This window comes from Ipomoea triloba, chromosome 3, assembly GCF_003576645.1.
Source record: "Ipomoea triloba cultivar NCNSP0323 chromosome 3, ASM357664v1".
In the NCBI taxonomy this organism is placed as follows: Eukaryota; Viridiplantae; Streptophyta; class Magnoliopsida; order Solanales; family Convolvulaceae; genus Ipomoea; species Ipomoea triloba.
Genome location: NC_044918.1, coordinates 29,246,235 through 29,264,198, shown reverse-complemented (window position 1 = coordinate 29,264,198; position 17,964 = coordinate 29,246,235). Strand labels below are relative to the sequence as shown.

Here is a 17,964-nt window from a genome sequence, read left to right as displayed (position 1 = left end):
CGGCCGGCACCTCACCATCTCCGATCACAGCCTACCGCCGGCCATCTCACCCGCTGGAACAGCCATCACGCCAACGCCATCACAGGTGTGACGCAGAGCTAGACCGACAGCGACATCCCCAATGGAGCGCCGAACGCTAGGAACAGGCAGCAGATTTACGGTTTTTCTCCGCTGGAGTCACTACCGGATCTGCGGCTGGAGTCTCTGGCAATGAACAATTTATCACCTCTCTCCGCCGCCATCCGACCAGCATCTCTAGCGGAAAACAGCCAACAGCCGCATCGCCTAGGATGTACATATTTCTTTATATAAATCTTATTTAAAACAACAACAAATATTCATCAGTAGTTTGAAATGAAAATTCAATGTGTTCTTATTGTTCATTAGAACTGTTCAACTGATTTTGATTCTGCTGAAATTGTTTTTTCACTTTTTAGGCTGAATGATGCTGTTGACAACAATGAAGTAGCGGGAGTATTGTAAGTACAAGCTCATATAATCTTCATTTGGATTAAAGCTAGGATTTTTCCTTATTAATTTTTTTTAATTAATTAGGGATGGGATGTATGTTGTTGTTCATGGGCACTTGAAAAGCTTTCAGGGTAAAATGCAGATAATGAGCTTTGCTATAAGGTATGTCTCTCTTTTAAATAGAAAAAAAAACCGCTCTGTTCTAGTTATCTTCTGAACTATCTTTAATGGCTAAATGATAAAGGTTTATTGAAATGAAATATCTTATTCTTTCTTTTGTTCTACATTATGTTCTTAGTAATGTAATATATGTCTATGACTTCAATCAATCTTAAAAGAAAATTTACTTCCAATTTGAGAAAAAAGTCATAATTGCAGCTTGAAATATAGGGAAATATATGAAGCATGTCTATGTCTGAGTATATGTATTGTCTGCCTTTAAAAAATTTTCTGAGAATTAATACTTCACCCTCCACTTGTCTCTAGTCATCCTCATACTAATAAAATAAGGTGGGAGAAATTTTGGTTTGTCAATTCGCTTCATCAGTAGGTTGAATTCTGCAGCAGTTAAGATGGACTGCATATTTTGAGATACATGTCCAAGTGTCATTTATTTTCCCCCCTTTTTGGTCCAATAAACATCTTAAATAGTTAACATTGATTTCTTACGTGATTTTGGTTAAATAAATGCCATAGTATTTCAATTGAAGACATGTAAACCTATCAGCTTTTATAGACAGATTAATGTCAAACATGTTTAATTGTCAGGGTTCAAAATGAACTTTTTTGGATCCAGTCTATCTAGTCATTGTTATACAAACTCCATGTATCAATTTCTTCCTGCTATATGAAACGAAATTGTAACCATTTCACACAGAGCAAACCATGTTCTCAGTAGTTGATGGAAATATTATGGAAATACTAGCTCTAGCATTGTTGGTTATTCATATATTACAGCCAATTTAAGAAGACTGTCAAAAAGAAATAACTATAATACATAAAAAACCAACCGCATGGTTTCTTTGATGGAATGTTTTTACACAATTCTCTTGGAGATAATCATGTTGTACCTAATTCTCTGTTCTATGTTTAAATTCTGTTTTTTGTTTATCCTCTTCAGGCCCGTGACTGACTATAATATGATTGCAAACCACTTTTCTTGAGTGTATTTATGTCCATCACTGCAATGCCAAGCCAAAGGTATGTTTTATTTGAGCGGCTCTGTCTCCCAACTGTATTGCTAATATTTTACCCTGTTCATTTTGACAAGATACAAAGCAGCCTTTCTACCCAGAATCCAACTGAAGGGCAGTCCCAGGTCAACACTCAATCAAATGGATATAATTCTACCTCCACAGTTCAAGTAAGTCCATACTTGTTACATATTAACAATTGATCCAGTCTGTACGCTAAGTCCCATCTACTTTTTCAGTTCTCTGGACAGAAGTGTATGGATGGGCTCAAGGGCATTGAAAAAATGGTGATGGATTATTTGCATCAGCCTTCATCAATGTAAGTTGTACTCTGGTTTAAAGTCTTCATTGGGCTAGGAAGATGGTCAATTTAAAATCTGTTGCAAACCATGCTAAATTTGAAATTTGGAATAACCTTTATTTCCATGGTTAACTTAGTAATTTCAGAGGCATTTGTTTATGGACATAGTTCTTTTGTTTATTGTATATTATGAAAAACTATTCATTTCATTTTCTCAATAATTGTTTAGTTGACTATTAACTATGAGAGATTAAAGAAGTGAAAGATGTTTGGAAACTTTTAGTGACTTAAACTTTCCCATATTTTCCATGTTGGACTTGATAATATCAACTGTTTATCAAGTCCTCAAGTATTGGATAATCCATTTATAAAATGGTTGGGTTCCTTAAAGTAATTAAAATAGAACTTTTTTTGGGTAATCCTGACTACTCTGATGGGCCAAATCCTAGTCAAAGGAGGATCACATTTGTGGCTGTTTGGGATTGGTTATATATGTTTGCTGGAGTAGTCAATATTGCTTTGTCTTTTGAATAAATATTCCAATGTAACATCTATGAAACAGGATAGATTTGCAGACAAACAAAATATTGTATTGGAGTGTATTCTTTGCTGTTTGAATTTTAGTGTGTAACAGGCCTCATTGTTTTTTTAATAACTTGGGAGTTAAAATATTTTTCTTTCAACTATTAACATCTTCGTATGTTTCAGTGCGCAGGAAAAGGGAATGCACAGGAATGAGATCGCTCAACAGCTTAAAGTTCCATTGGAGAAGATCTTGTATCTCCCTTAGTCTCTATCACACCCTTCTCTTAGTAATAGATTGAGTAATGTATTTTCTGACTTGTTTTTTTGAATATCAGGGAAGCAATTGAGTCACTTGAAGCAGAAGGTCTGGTTTACTCAACCATTGACGAGTGCCACTATAAGTCTACTAGTGCTTGAAGCTCAATATGAGCATAGATATTGGATAGCCAAGTTTGTTAAGTATGGAGGCAGAACTAGTGTAATGTTACTAGGTTAATCCTCCCCATTTTATGTTGATGACAGAAGTGAGTTTTCTTTACTACATATATGTTAAAGAAAGTTTAGAGTGATATCCAATTTTATCAGTAAATAAAATTTATATATTTAGTAGTTACATTAAAAGTTTTTATTGAAGGTTATAAAAATTTTTATAACCTTCAATAAAAACTTTTAATGTAACTACTAAATATATAAATTTTATTTACTGATAAAATTGGATATCACTCTAAACTTTCTTTAACATATATGGGATTAACCTAGTAACATTACACTAGTTCTGCCACTCCATACTTAACAAACTTGGCTATCCAATATCTATGCTCATATTGAGCTTCAAGCACTAGTAGACTTATAGTGGCACTCGTCAATGGTTGAGTAAACCAGACCTTCTGCTTCAAGTGACTCAATTGCTTCCCTGATATTCAAAAAAACAAGTCAGAAAATACATTACTCAATCTATTACTAAGAGAAGGGTGTGATAGAGACTAGAGGGAGATACAAGATCTTCTCCAATGGAACTTTAAGCTGTTGAGCGATCTCATTCCTGTGCATTCCCTTTTCCTGCGCACTGAAACATACGAAGATGTTAATAGTTGAAAGAAAAATATTTTAACTCCCAAGTTATTAAAAAAACAATGAGGCCTGTTACACACTAAAATTCAAACAGCACAAAGAATACACTCCAATACAATATATTTGTTTGTCTGCAAATCTATCCTGTTTCATAGATGTTACATTGGAATATTTATTCAAAAGACAAAGCAATATTGACTACTCCAGCAAACATATATAACCAATCCCAAAACAGCCACAAATGTGATCCTCCTTTGACTAGGATTTGGCCCATCAGAGTAGTCGGGATTACCCCAAAAAAAGTTCTATTTTAATTACTTTAAGGAACCCAACCATTTATATAAATGGATTATCCAATACTTGAGGACTTGATAAACAGTTGATATTATCAAGTCCAACATGNTTTTTATAACCTTCAATAAAAACTTTTAATGTAACTACTAAATATATAAATTTTATTTACTGATAAAATTGGATATCACTCTAAACTTTCTTTAACATATATGTAGTAAAGAAAACTCACTTCTGTCATCAACATAAAATGGGGAGGATTAACCTAGTAACATTACACTAGTTCTGCCACTCCATACTTAACAAACTTGGCTATCCAATATCTATGCTCATATTGAGCTTCAAGCACTAGTAGACTTATAGTGGCACTCGTCAATGGTTGAGTAAACCAGACCTTCTGCTTCAAGTGACTCAATTGCTTCCCTGATATTCAAAAAAACAAGTCAGAAAATACATTACTCAATCTATTACTAAGAGAAGGGTGTGATAGAGACTAGAGGGAGATACAAGATCTTCTCCAATGGAACTTTAAGCTGTTGAGCGATCTCATTCCTGTGCATTCCCTTTTCCTGCGCACTGAAACATACGAAGATGTTAATAGTTGAAAGAAAAATATTTTAACTCCCAAGTTATTAAAAAAACAATGAGGCCTGTTACACACTAAAATTCAAACAGCACAAAGAATACACTCCAATACAATATATTTGTTTGTCTGCAAATCTATCCTGTTTCATAGATGTTACATTGGAATATTTATTCAAAAGACAAAGCAATATTGACTACTCCAGCAAACATATATAACCAATCCCAAAACAGCCACAAATGTGATCCTCCTTTGACTAGGATTTGGCCCATCAGAGTAGTCGGGATTACCCCAAAAAAAGTTCTATTTTAATTACTTTAAGGAACCCAACCATTTATATAAATGGATTATCCAATACTTGAGGACTTGATAAACAGTTGATATTATCATAATCAACGTAAGTTTTATTCCAAGCTAAAACACATGTATATGATCGTAGCACATGTCAATTAAAATTGAATAGGAATCAATACTTGGTAATAATAATGATTTTGGTGAAAATATTTTGTATATTTGGTAGTATAGTGAAATTAAAATAATTATCAATATGATGTTTAGTTATGTATAATTCTATAATGGAAATAAAAGTTTTAAAACACAAAAAAAAATAAAAAATCAGAGCAATTGATCTTAATATAATGATATCCAAAGCACTAATATGAACGAAAAATCAAAACAACAATTTAAAAGCATTTATCCAAACTAAAAACAAATTACCAATATAAAATGAAATGACACCCTTTTTTTAGAGTTAATGTCTTACTGAGTCCTTCGAGTATGGTGATTTTGTCACGTTTAGTCCTAAACTTTTAAATTAACCACCCATAGTCCTTCGACTTTCGAATTGCTACCACACGTGGTCCAAGTTTCAAAATTTAACCAGTTGTGATTCACATGAAAGGACCATGAGTGGTTAAAATTTGATAATTGAAGGAATATGATGGATTAACTTGAACATTGATGATAACAATTTGAAAATCGATCAATTTAAAAGTTTAAGACTAAATGTGAAATCACTATATTCAAAAAACTCTAGACGGTATTAACTCCCCTTTTAATTAAAGAATGATATTCTAGACTGAAAAAATAACAAATCTCAATATCTCATAATTATGTCTTAAAAAATTGTAACTAAACAATAACTATAATTTTGATTATCATTCTAATATGTAAATTCATGAACCAAATGCACCCTAATATTTACTGAATCAAATTGTTGTTAAAATGTCTATTTCAAAGCAACTACAATGTCATAAAATTAAACCAACCATGAAAGAAAATACATTACTCAATTGCGGAAAGTGCAATGAAAATTGAATCAAGCACAAAATGTCAACACATTTACAACAACAAATCATAAACTAAGTTAAACATACAACAGATGGCATGCTACTCTATTTTTATAACCTTCAATAAAAACTTTTAATGTAACTACTAAATATATAAATTTTATTTACTGATAAAATTGGATATCACTCTAAACTTTCTTTAACATATATGTAGTAAAGAAAACTCACTTCTGTCATCAACATAAAATGGGGAGGATTAACCTAGTAACATTACACTAGTTCTGCCTCCATACTTAACAAACTTGGCTATCCAATATCTATGCTCATATTGAGCTTCAAGCACTAGTAGACTTATAGTGGCACTCGTCAATGGTTGAGTAAACCAGACCTTCTGCTTCAAGTGACTCAATTGCTTCCCTGATATTCAAAAAAACAAGTCAGAAAATACATTACTCAATCTATTACTAAGAGAAGGGTGTGATAGAGACTAAGGGAGATACAAGATCTTCTCCAATGGAACTTTAAGCTGTTGAGCGATCTCATTCCTGTGCATTCCCTTTTCCTGCGCACTGAAACATACGAAGATGTTAATAGTTGAAAGAAAAATATTTTAACTCCCAAGTTATTAAAAAAACAATGAGGCCTGTTACACACTAAAATTCAAACAGCAAAGAATACACTCCAATACAATATTTTGTTTGTCTGCAAATCTATCCTGTTTCATAGATGTTACATTGGAATATTTATTCAAAAGACAAAGCAATATTGACTACTCCAGCAAACATATATAACCAATCCCAAACAGCCACAAATGTGATCCTCCTTTGACTAGGATTTGGCCCATCAGAGTAGTCAGGATTACCCAAAAAAAGTTCTATTTTAATTACTTTAAGGAACCCAACCATTTTATAAATGGATTATCCAATACTTGAGGACTTGATAAACAGTTGATATTATCAAGTCCAACATGGAAAATATGGGAAAGTTTAAGTCACTAAAAGTTTCCAAACATCTTTCACTTCTTTAATCTCTCATAGTTAATAGTCAACTAAACAATTATTGAGAAAATGAAATGAATAGTTTTTCATAATATACAATAAACAAAAGAACTATGTCCATAAACAAATGCCTCTGAAAATTACTAAGTTAACCATGGAAATAAAGGTTATTCCAAATTTCAAATTTAGCATGGTTTGCAACAGATTTTAAATTGACCATCTTCCTAGCCCAATGAAGACTTTAAACCAGAGTACAACTTACATTGATGAAGGCTGATGCAAATAATCCATCACCATTTTTTCAATGCCCTTGAGCCCATCCATACACTTCTGTCCAGAGAACTGAAAAAGTAGATGGGACTTAGCGTACAGACTGGGATCAATTGTTAATATGTAACAAGTATGGACTTACTTGAACTGTGGAGGTAGAATTATATCCATTTGATTGAGTGTTGACCTGGGACTGCCCTTCAGTTGGATTCTGGGTAGAAAGGCTGCTTTGTATCTTGTCAAAATGAACAGGGTAAAATATTAGCAATACAGTTGGGAGACAGAGCCGCTCAAATAAAAACATACCTTTGGCTTGGCATTGCAGTGATGGACATAAATACACTCAAGAAAGTGGTTTGCAATCATATTATAGTCAGTCACGGGCCTGAAGAGGATAAACAAAAAAATAGAATTTAAACATAGAACAGAGAATTAGGGTACAACATGATTATCTCCAAGAGAAATTGCGTAAAAACATTCCATCAAAGAAACCACGTGGTTGGTTTTAATTATAGTTTTATTTCTTTTTGACAGTCTTCTTAAATTGGCTGTAATATAATGAATTTAATCCAACAATGCTAGAGCTAGTATTTTCCATAAGCAATATTTCCATCAACTACTGAGAACATGGTTTGCTCTGTGAAATGGCTTACAATTTCGTTTCATATAGCAGGAAGAAATTGATACATGGAGTTTGTATAACAATGACTAGATAGACTGGATCCAAAAAAGTTCATTTTGAACCCTGACAATTAAACATGTTTGACATTAATCTGTCTATAAAGCTGATAGGTTTACATGTCTTCAATTGAAATACTATGGCATTTATTTAACCAAAATCACGTAAGAAATCAATGTTAACTATTTAAGATGTTTATTGGACCAAAAAGGGGGGAAAATAAATGACACTTGGACATGTATCTCAAAATATGCAGTCCATCTTAACTGCTGCAGAATTCAACCTACTGATGAAGCGAATTGACAAACCAAAATTTCTCCCACCTTATTTTATTAGTATGAGGATGACTAGAGACAAGTGGAGGGTGAAGTATTAATTCTCAGAAAATTTTTTAAAGGCAGACAATACATATACTCAGACATAGACATGCTTCATATATTTCCCTATATTTCAAGCTGCAATTATGACTTTTTTCTCAAATTGGAAGTAAATTTTCTTTTAAGATTGATTGAAGTCATAGAACATATATTACATTACTAAGAACATAATGTAGAACAAAAGAAAGAATAAGATATTTCATTTCAATAAACCTTTATCATTTAGCCATTAAAGATAGTTCAGAAGATAACTAGAACAGAGCGGTTTTTTTTCTATTTAAAAGAGAGACATACCTTATAGCAAAGCTCATTATCTGCATTTTACCCTGAAAGCTTTTCAAGTGCCCATGAACAACAACATACATCCCATCCCTAATTAATTAAAAAAAATTAATAAGGAAAACATCCTAGCTTTAATCCAAATGAAGATTATATGAGCTTGTACTTACAATACTCCCGCTACTTCATTGTTGTCAACAGCATCATTCAGCCTAAAAAGTGAAAAAACAATTTCAGCAGAATCAAAATCAGTTGAACAGTTCTAATGAACAATAAGAACACATTGAATTTTCATTTCAAACTACTGATGAATATTTGTTGTTGTTTTAAAATAAGATTTATATAAGAAATATGTACATCCCTAGGCGATGCGGCTGTTGGCTGTTTTCCGGCTAGAGATGCGCTGGTCGGATGGCGGCGGAGAGAGGTGATAAATTGTTCATTGCCAGAGACTCCAGCCGCAGATCCGGTAGTGACTCCAGCGAGAGAAGAAACCGTAAATCTGCTGCCTGTTCCTAGCGTTCGGCGCTCCATTGGGGATGTCGCTGTCGGTCTAGCTCTGCGTCACACCTGTGATGGCGTTGGCGTGATGGCTGTTCCAGCGGGTGAGATGGCCGGCGGTAGGCTGCTGATCGGAGATGGTGAGGTGGCCGGCGGTGGGATACTCTGTTGAAGCCGTGAAAGTCTTATTTTGGGAAAGATTAATATTACCAATTAAATATTTAATATTTTGGTAATATTATATTTTCAAAATGCTAAATATGATAATTAGAATTATATTACCAAATTAAATATTGGATATTTTTATGGTAATAATTGTTATCATATTTTGAAAAGGAAAATATAAATGATATGATAATTAGAATTATATTACCAAATAAAATATTAGATATTTTAAAGTGGTATTAATTGTTATCATATTTGAAATTGATAATTGGGAAAGTAATTACTACTAATTAAAATATGAGATATTTTTAGTAGTATTAATTATTATCATATTGATTATTTTCTATAATTGAAAATTAATATTTTTGGAAGATTATATGATAATATATTGTTATTGCCATTTGAAATATGATTTTCATGCTATTAATAATTATATTATTATAATCTTGAAATATTTATTTTCTCCTTAAATAGTGATTCTTTTATTTGATAATTGAATGCTATTTAGGTAAGTTTCCATGATTATAAAATTTTAAATTAAAGTGTTTGATTTAAAATATCATTATAATAGTAATTGATTGATTTCATGCAAATTTGATTTTGGTATGAAATTAATTAATTAATGGAAACTTTTGTTTTGTTATATGGAAATTTGTTTCCATATAAAGTTTTTTTAGATTGACCCAAGTTTTTATGGTATAATTAGATTATATCTTTTAAAGCCACAAATTAATGCATTATTTATTTTATGCTATGTATGGATTGCTTAGCATGTCGGTTTGGTCATGGACTTAGGACCCGTTGAATGAATGTGATTTATTTTGGGTTTTGCACCGTTTTTGGTGATTAATTAAAATTGGGGACTACGTGCCTCTTATCTATTATTGTAATGTAAATCCCTTCCCGAAATATGTACCCCTTTTATGGTAGATAGGAAATGTATGTATGAAGAATCGAAGACTTCAAGAGTTGAAGACCCGAAGACTTCAAGAGTTGAAGACTTGTATATGTATGATGGAAGCTTACATGTAATAGATAGGATTTTAATTTTTCACTATTCACTGTGCACGGTCAAAATTAGCTGGCTCAATTTTGACCATTTAGAAGTCCATGACCGACATCGAGTTTACTTTTCATGCACTTTATATATATGTGATATATGTGAAAATGTTGCATGAGTAAAGTGAAACATAATATTCTTAAAATCTTCCCTTTATTAAATATTAAGTTGTAAGCGGTTAGGCCTCAAGAGTTGAGATTACCTAATCGTGGCTCTCCACCATCGTAAGAAATCAAATATTTTGCTTAGCACGGTGTCGACTATGCCAACATAGGGGCAACGTGTTAATTTTAAAATATTTTGATTTTCTTATTTTAAACATGTGATGTGGTAGCACTTAGAAACTTTGCTTTTCAAGAAACCACTAAAGGTGAGAAAAGTCAAGGTTCAACTCTACTTGTTACCAGGATGGTGGGTTTGACTTAACTGAGTCCATTGGGCTAAGATGCCCCTTAAGGTGAGGTTCAATGGGCCATGGAGCCCAAGTTTAATAAAATCGAATCATACATGAGATGTATTGGCAAGAGTTGGCCACTTACAAAATTTTCAAATTCCAAGATGCCCCTTAAGGTGAGGAATGAGATAAATTTGTAAGACCTCGATTACCCATTAGAAATCTTCCAACGGGATTTCCGTTTCTTGCTTGGGAAGTGCAGGATTCGAAAAATTTAGTGGGAGGTACTATTTGATTATATAATCGAAAATCAAATAGTTTAATAAAGAATCATGTCTAATAATTAATGTTATTTTCTGCAGTTATTTTGAAATGGCTTTAAATCCTTTGTCAAAAATACTCGAAGAAAACAAACTTACTGGACCAAATTTCACTAATTGGCTTCGAAATTTGAGAATCGTTCTCAATTTGGAGAAGATCGCTTATGTTTTGGACCAAGATCCTTCATTGATTGGTATCATACCAGATGATGCTGATGTTGATCAGCTTGATGTTCATAATGCTGAGGTTGCTGCATTTGATAAGTGGAAGGACGATGATTTGAGGGCTAAGAGTTATGTCCTTGCCTCTATGACCAATGAGTTACAACGTCAGCATGAAAAGATGCCTGATGCAAAATCTATGGTCAATCACCTACAAGAGTTGTACTGTGAGCATAGTAGGATTGCACGTTATGAGGTTACTAAGGCCTTATTTCGAGCAAAACTACAAGAAGGAGGAAATGTAGGAGATCATATTCTTAATATGATTGGCTTATTGGAGAGATTGGAAGAATTAAATATCTTCCTTGACTCTGAGCTTGAAGTAGACTTAATTCTACAGTCTCTTCCAGATTCTTTTGGGTCTTTCATAATGAATTTCCACATGAACAAGCTTCATTGTTCCAAATCTGATCTGCACAATATGTTGTGCACTGCTCATGCTACAATGAAGGGTATGAACACTGATACTGTTCTTTTGGCCTCTTCCAAGTCAAAGAAGAAGAGAAAGAACAAGAAGGTTTCTAGAGAGAGACCAACTGGGGGAGTGACCAAAACAAAAGGAAATGTTGCAAGTAAAGGAAAGTGTTTCCATTGCAACAAAGAAGGGCATTGGAAAAGAAATTGCACAGAATATCTAAAGTCGTTGAAAGTCAAGGACAATGACAAACCTTCAGAAGGTATGCTCATTAAAGAGATTATTTTTAATTGGTCTAAATAACTACTTCTTTGATACAATACTCAGAAGCAACTTCACATGTTTTGTATATCGTTGTAGGATCTGAGAAGAAGTAGAGAGTTGACTGAAGATGAGATTGCTCTAAGGATGGGAAATGGAGCAAGAGTTGCTGCATTAGTTATTGGAGATTTATCTATTCAGTTTTTATTTAATCATATTTAAAATACTATTTATGTAATTCTAGTATTTAAAACATTATTTCCATTCCAGTTAAAAATAATTATGAATTTTTCTTTTAGGAATAATGTTTATTACATTTATTTCAATAATAAATGCGATGACACTAGAATATCGTTAAATGGTATTTATTGTTTGAATATGATTGATGATTAATAAATGAGCATTTGATACATGTTGATGTATGTATGGTCCATTTAATGGATCTTAGATCCTGAATGGGGTTCCATCTAAGTCTGTTCGTAAGACAGCATATGAGATATGAGAAACCTTGTCTTAAGTATGTTAAGATTTGGGTTACACGGCTTATATCAAAAGCCTAAAACAGACAAGTTGGAAACAAGATCTGAAAAGGTAGAAAGATATAACTTCACAAAGAGTTTGTTAATAAATCTTCCTAGCCTAATCAGATTTAAGAATCTGTGCAATACGAACCAAGAGTTATGCCTCCTCTTTAGAAAAGTGTTAGACATATTTGGTTGTTAGACATATTATATATACTTGTCTTCATGACACAAAGAGTGTCTTTGCAATTGGAGATGATGTGTCTAATGACAATCCTATCATTTACAAAGAGGTGATATCAGATATCGATTTTAGAATGTGGAACATCTGTTTTGACAAGGTAGTCAAATTATTTGACTATACTGTAAAACATTGATGATCCATGTGTATAAAATGGTCAGTGGGAGTACTATCACTTTTCTTGTATTATATGTAGATGACATATTAATAACAAGAAATGACGTAAGCATGATGACTCCGATAAAAGTTTGATTATCTAAAATTTTCTATACGATAGATTTGAGATAAACAGCCTATATCCTTGGGATTCGAGTCTATAGAGATAGATCGAAAAGATTAATAGGATTATCTCAAAATATGTACATAAAATATTGAATTTGTTCATTATGTTAGATTCTGAAAAAGGTTTTATTACTTTTCAAGCATGAAATCTATATCTCTAAAGTTTGTGTCTTGACACAACTGAAGAGAGGGATCACATGAGTAAAATACCATAGGCTTCATCTATTGGGTATCTTATATATGTGATATTATGTACAAGTTTTGATGTTTCTCATGTAGTGAGTGTCACTTGTAAACATCAATCAAATCTAAGTGAATAACACTGGACATCAGTTAAGTAACTAAGAGTCTAGTCTTAACTGATGGAAAAACGAGTATTAAAGAGTAAAGGATACACAAATTTGATTTTCTATCGGATCGGATGATAGAAAGTCTATTTTTATAATAGTGGTGCAATCAGTTGGAAGAGTTCCAAACAGAAAATGATTGCATATTCAACCACTAAAGCCGAGTTAGTTGTTGTTATCATTCCCTAAGAGAGTTCGTTGGAAAGGGAGATATAGCAATGCAGATAATAGCATTTACGGATAACCTAGTAGATCCGTTTTCTATACTACTTAATCAAGAGCAGTTAGATCGGCATCTTGAGAAGATGAAGGGTTACCAATTGGCTCTAGTGCAAGTGGGAGACTATTAGACATGTATGCCCTAGGAGCTAACATTTATTGTTTTGGGCATTAATTTCTTATTAAATAAATATAATAAATAATTATTTTATTTATTTTATTAAGGCTTAGTTAATATTTGATATTATTCCATACAATCTTCTTAATTCTTCATTCTTAAGTGTTAAGAATATGAGTGACGAAGAATTAATAAATGAAGTATTGTAAAAATGTTCCTAGTCATAGGAATTCTAATTGGGCATTAGAATTCCGATAAGACTAGCACATTGTCCTTCTCATGGTAAGTCTCATGCCATTTTGTATGAGATACAGAGAGTGGACATGTGAATGATTGTTAGAGAACAAGTCATTGAACATTGACTAACTACAACGTACCGCATGGTGTTTACCTACGTGTCATCGGTATGTTGTATGTTACAAGTATGCAATAATCCTTTGACTTGAGACGACATGGTTGTCTCGTACATATGGTGGACTAGTTTTTGCCAGTATGCGTCCTTTGTTCCTTATGGGACTATAAGTGTACTTGGTGGCCTAGTTCAGTGTTGTACGGTGACATGTGTGCGTTCAATAGAGGATCCACCGCCTTGAGGTAACAAGGATGTTCCAGTCTATTCAATAATCATACAACGAGAATCTCTGGCCATAGTATAATGAAGTTGGACTTCAGGTTAAGAATATTGAATAGACATATCGACCGAGTTTATGGGTTTGACTAAGTTTGACCATGACCTTTACCTGGTTCGGAACAAGTGTTGTGTGGAAGGAATGTTGCACAATATTTGTAACGGAAAGGTTCATTATAATATATTAAAATATATTCATTGTCAATTAGGTAGTCATGATATATTGGTAGGTGTCACTCATGACTTACGAGTTATTTAATAATGAGTTATTAAATATTACTCGTTGCTAGTTTGACTATGAACCTAGAAAGTCACACCATAATGGTTCGTGGTAATGCTGAGAACTTTAAAAGAAATCGATAAAGAGTTATCGATATTGAATTAATACATTAATAACTGATTAATGAATTAATTCAATACTGGGTAGTGTTGGGCTTTTAAAAGGCTAGCACCTTTGGGCCCAAACCAGACTATATATATAAAAGCCTTGCCCTATTTCTTGACTAAGAAAATTGATAGAGAGATTTCAGAAAAGAGTTTTCACGTGAAAGTCTCTGGGAGTTCTCACGTGCCTGACCGGTGGACAGACTAGAGGCCGGACGTTTGGACGGTTTGGATTCTGCCAAAGCACGCTTCAAGGGTAACATTTTCTAACTCTCTCGTTTACATAGAATCATAGAAAAAGCGATTTGATGCTTCCGCTGCGCCTGTATGTTTTTCTAACAATGTGGGCCCACTTTCAATTGGGTCGGATCAAGGTGGATTCGGGTTGTTCGTAGTTAGACGAATAGATTGATATATTGACTCGTGTGTGCTGACACCTACGGGTACGAATGTCGTTTAGAAAATTGACTGGCCTTGCGGGCTTAGTTATGCCACATTTTCGTATCTATTTTTCGACACAGAGTCGGCCTATCAACTCGTGTACGATTCAGCCATTCTGGTACGCTAATGCCCCGGGTAAATTCTAGTGCACTGTTCGTGAACCAGAACGGTCATGATTCGGCCAACCAGAATGGTGAAGCACTGAAGCTAACAGTTCGTCCATCAACTTGGGTAGCTAACCATCGGTTCGGCTCGTGATAGTGAACTGCTACCATTCGATCAATTCGGGTTTAACCCCTCGTTGTCTCGTCTCGTCTCGTGTACGATTCGGATTGTGACCGTTCAAAGTCTTAATTCATTTGTTACGGAATTAATTTCGAATTAATTCCAATTTTGAATTTCTGAATTAATTCATGTAATGATATGCTGTTACAGGGGTTATAAGTCTGATTTTATTATCATATTAATGCCATGATTAAATGCTATTTAATCCTACAACTCCTATATAAGTTGAAGGTAGAGCAGCATATTTAATACACAACGAAAATATCATTTTCTCTCTCTCGAAACTCTGCTTCTACTCATTTCTTTAGCTAAAATGTGATCAAAACCTTGTTCAAGTTCGCCGTGTTTCATTGTTCGAATGCTCAAACTTGAAGCCGTAGCTTGTTTTATCATGAGAAACTTAGGCTACAACGCTCCTAGCACCAAGGGAGGTAACAAATAAGGTTTTAAGAATAGTGTAGTGATTACATGACTCAAGCTAACCACCTACCAAAAATCCTTTCGTGTTCTTGTGCTTGTTATTTTCCCAAGAAATATTATTTTTGTAGTAATATTTCGTATACATAGCATAGTGACTAAAAGTGACAAAAAATATATAACATTCCGTCCACATAACACAAATTGTGACAACAATAGATAACATACTGCCTACACTACACATCCGTTTTTTTTCTTTATTACCAACTTTCAATCCAAATTGACAGGTTTGTCAATGGTATTAGTGAATTTACACCTGAGAGATGTTCTGGATCTTGTCCTAGGTTGCTTGGAAGTGTTGGCCACTATTGAGGTCTTCCTAGACCTTTTGGGAGGAGGTCTAAAGTTTGACCACATTCACAAACTTCAATCGAAATGCATTCTCCATACAAATAACACTTTTTCCTAAATGTTGAAGAACTCGAACAGTTTGAGCTTTCTCAGTTGGAACCTTCCATTGAATATTTGAAAGAACTAACAGAATTAGATATTTGCTTTGTGTGGTGTTTCGTATTCGGGTCTGCAAATGGTGAAGAACGTTGCGGCTGAACTTAAAAATAGAAGGCTGATGAATAATTGGACATGAAAGGACAAAATTGTCATTTTACTTCACGGTTAAATAACGGTAAATGTGACTTTGAACCAAAACTGTCCAACCTTTTAAAACTCTGAGTAAAATATGGCAAAATTAATAAAAACGGACTAAATGTACCCAACGCGCAATAAATATATGACCAAAAATAGATTTAACTTTCTATGTAATAGTGGAAATACATAACAGAAAAGATTTGAAAAGAGAAAGAAGTGTAATTATTTATTATTCGAAAATAGTAAGAGTTTTTAAAATCATTAGATGTTTTATCATCCAACTTATAAATTATATATGCTAGATATTTGATTAAAGAATTGGGTCTTTGAAAATTCATTAGATTTTCAAAAAAAAAAATTATAATTTTAACATTTCTAAATCAGTTACTTTTTGTATTTAAAAAAAACAATTACTTTTTAAAGGAATTTTTTTAATATTGTTGCATATTTTATTTCCTTGTTTATTCAATTACGGACATGGATACACTCAACACACGTAAATACAAAATCATATGTTAACTATATATATATATTAGGATCAATTAAAAAATATAAAAATGTTTATAAATATAATTAAAATTATCTAAAATATATTTTAAAATACCAAATACTAGCCCCCATCGACAAATGAAAATTTTTAGAATAATTTTTTTTAATTTTTTTTAAAGGTTTTTAACCATCAAATCAACATATTATTTAGACTATTTGTCACTTTTAGTTTAATTGCACAAATTTAATTTATTTAGGGGTCAATTGTATCTTTTAAAAAGGTTAAATGTCTCAATAGTATGTTCATGTGTAGTTTAGTCACTAATTTAGACTCTCTAAATAACAATAGAGGTATGTATTGCAAAAAGTACTACTGTATCAATTTTTATTGTCATATATTTTGCCCTCATGATTTTGTTAAGATTTGTTCATTAACATTATAGTTAGTGGTAAAGTAAATGATAAAATTAATGAAAATGCATAATTTAAATGCTAAGAGTATGTTATAGAATAATTAATAATACATTGTACGCTTTCAAAAATAATACATTGTACAAATTACACTATGCCAAAAATGTACATAGTAGAAAATTTTTACCCCTACAAACTTATGCTTCTAACTTTTTCATTCTGCACTCTTAATAATTTTATAGTGCATTTCAAACTTTTTTTACAATGCCCTTTTAACTATTTATAATGTACTTTTATTTATTATTATTATTTTAGATAAATGACGATTTTAGTCCATTAATTATACTTAAATTGTAAATTAAGACCATGAATTATTATTAATGGAACTGATTGACCCGGAGTATCTGTGATCAACTAAGTTTGCATAAAATACAAAGGTAAAATGGTAAAAGAACAAATATTTTAATAATAGTGAATGGATTCATGCAAGAATATTATAATGTATGTTGTGTGAGAACAAGAAATGATTTGTAATAACTAAACAAAGCCAATTTATACATGAAGATTCTAACTAATTTAGTTAATTTCATGGTGTGCTATAAGACTAGGCCAAAACCCGCATTTGGGCCAAATTCGGTCACCCCGACTTCGAAGATGGGCTCAAAGGTGGAACGACGATCGCTCAGGGTCCTTGCATCCGACTCGGGTAGCCTCCCACCCAGGTCCCCTAGTTTGGAACACTCAATCCAAGCTGCCGTCTTCATCTGGACCCCCTTAGTTCGAATTGCCTCTCTTGGCCCGGACCACCTTTTTGGTCTGGGTCTCCTTATTGAGCACCAAATCATCTTCTTGGGTCGCTCGGGTAATC

General features: G+C 32.9%; 1 protein-coding gene, 1 long non-coding RNA gene and 1 pseudogene across 3 annotated transcripts; 1 reads left to right on the top strand and 2 right to left on the bottom strand.

Annotated features, from left to right (window-relative positions):
- The window catches only part of LOC116013180, an 8,694-nt pseudogene extending 5,730 nt beyond the window's left edge, over window positions 1-2,964 (top strand).
- Window positions 2,965-3,995: 1,031 nt separating this feature from the next.
- On the bottom strand, window positions 3,996-4,449 carry LOC116012771. Its single transcript, XR_004097195.1, has 2 exons — window positions 4,360-4,449; window positions 3,996-4,275 (listed from the first exon to the last, which is right to left on the bottom strand). It is a non-coding gene; the product is annotated as an uncharacterized LOC116012771 (long non-coding RNA).
- A 1,555-nt stretch (window positions 4,450-6,004) lies between these two features.
- Window positions 6,005-9,012, bottom strand: LOC116012770 (replication protein A 32 kDa subunit B-like). Of its 2 annotated transcripts, none has more exons than XM_031252426.1 (7): window positions 8,498-9,012; window positions 8,343-8,420; window positions 7,299-7,377; window positions 7,135-7,227; window positions 6,985-7,064; window positions 6,225-6,293; window positions 6,005-6,141 (listed from the first exon to the last, which is right to left on the bottom strand). In XM_031252426.1, exons 2-7 carry the CDS (start codon window positions 8,411-8,413, stop codon window positions 6,060-6,062), a joined length of 474 nt encoding a protein of 157 aa, XP_031108286.1. In that variant the 5' UTR covers window positions 8,414-8,420; window positions 8,498-9,012; the 3' UTR covers window positions 6,005-6,059. The 2 variants fall into 2 exon arrangements, with proteins under 2 accessions (XP_031108286.1, XP_031108287.1); XM_031252427.1 differs by having other exon boundaries at window positions 7,135-7,203.
- Window positions 9,013-17,964: the final 8,952 nt, after the last annotated feature.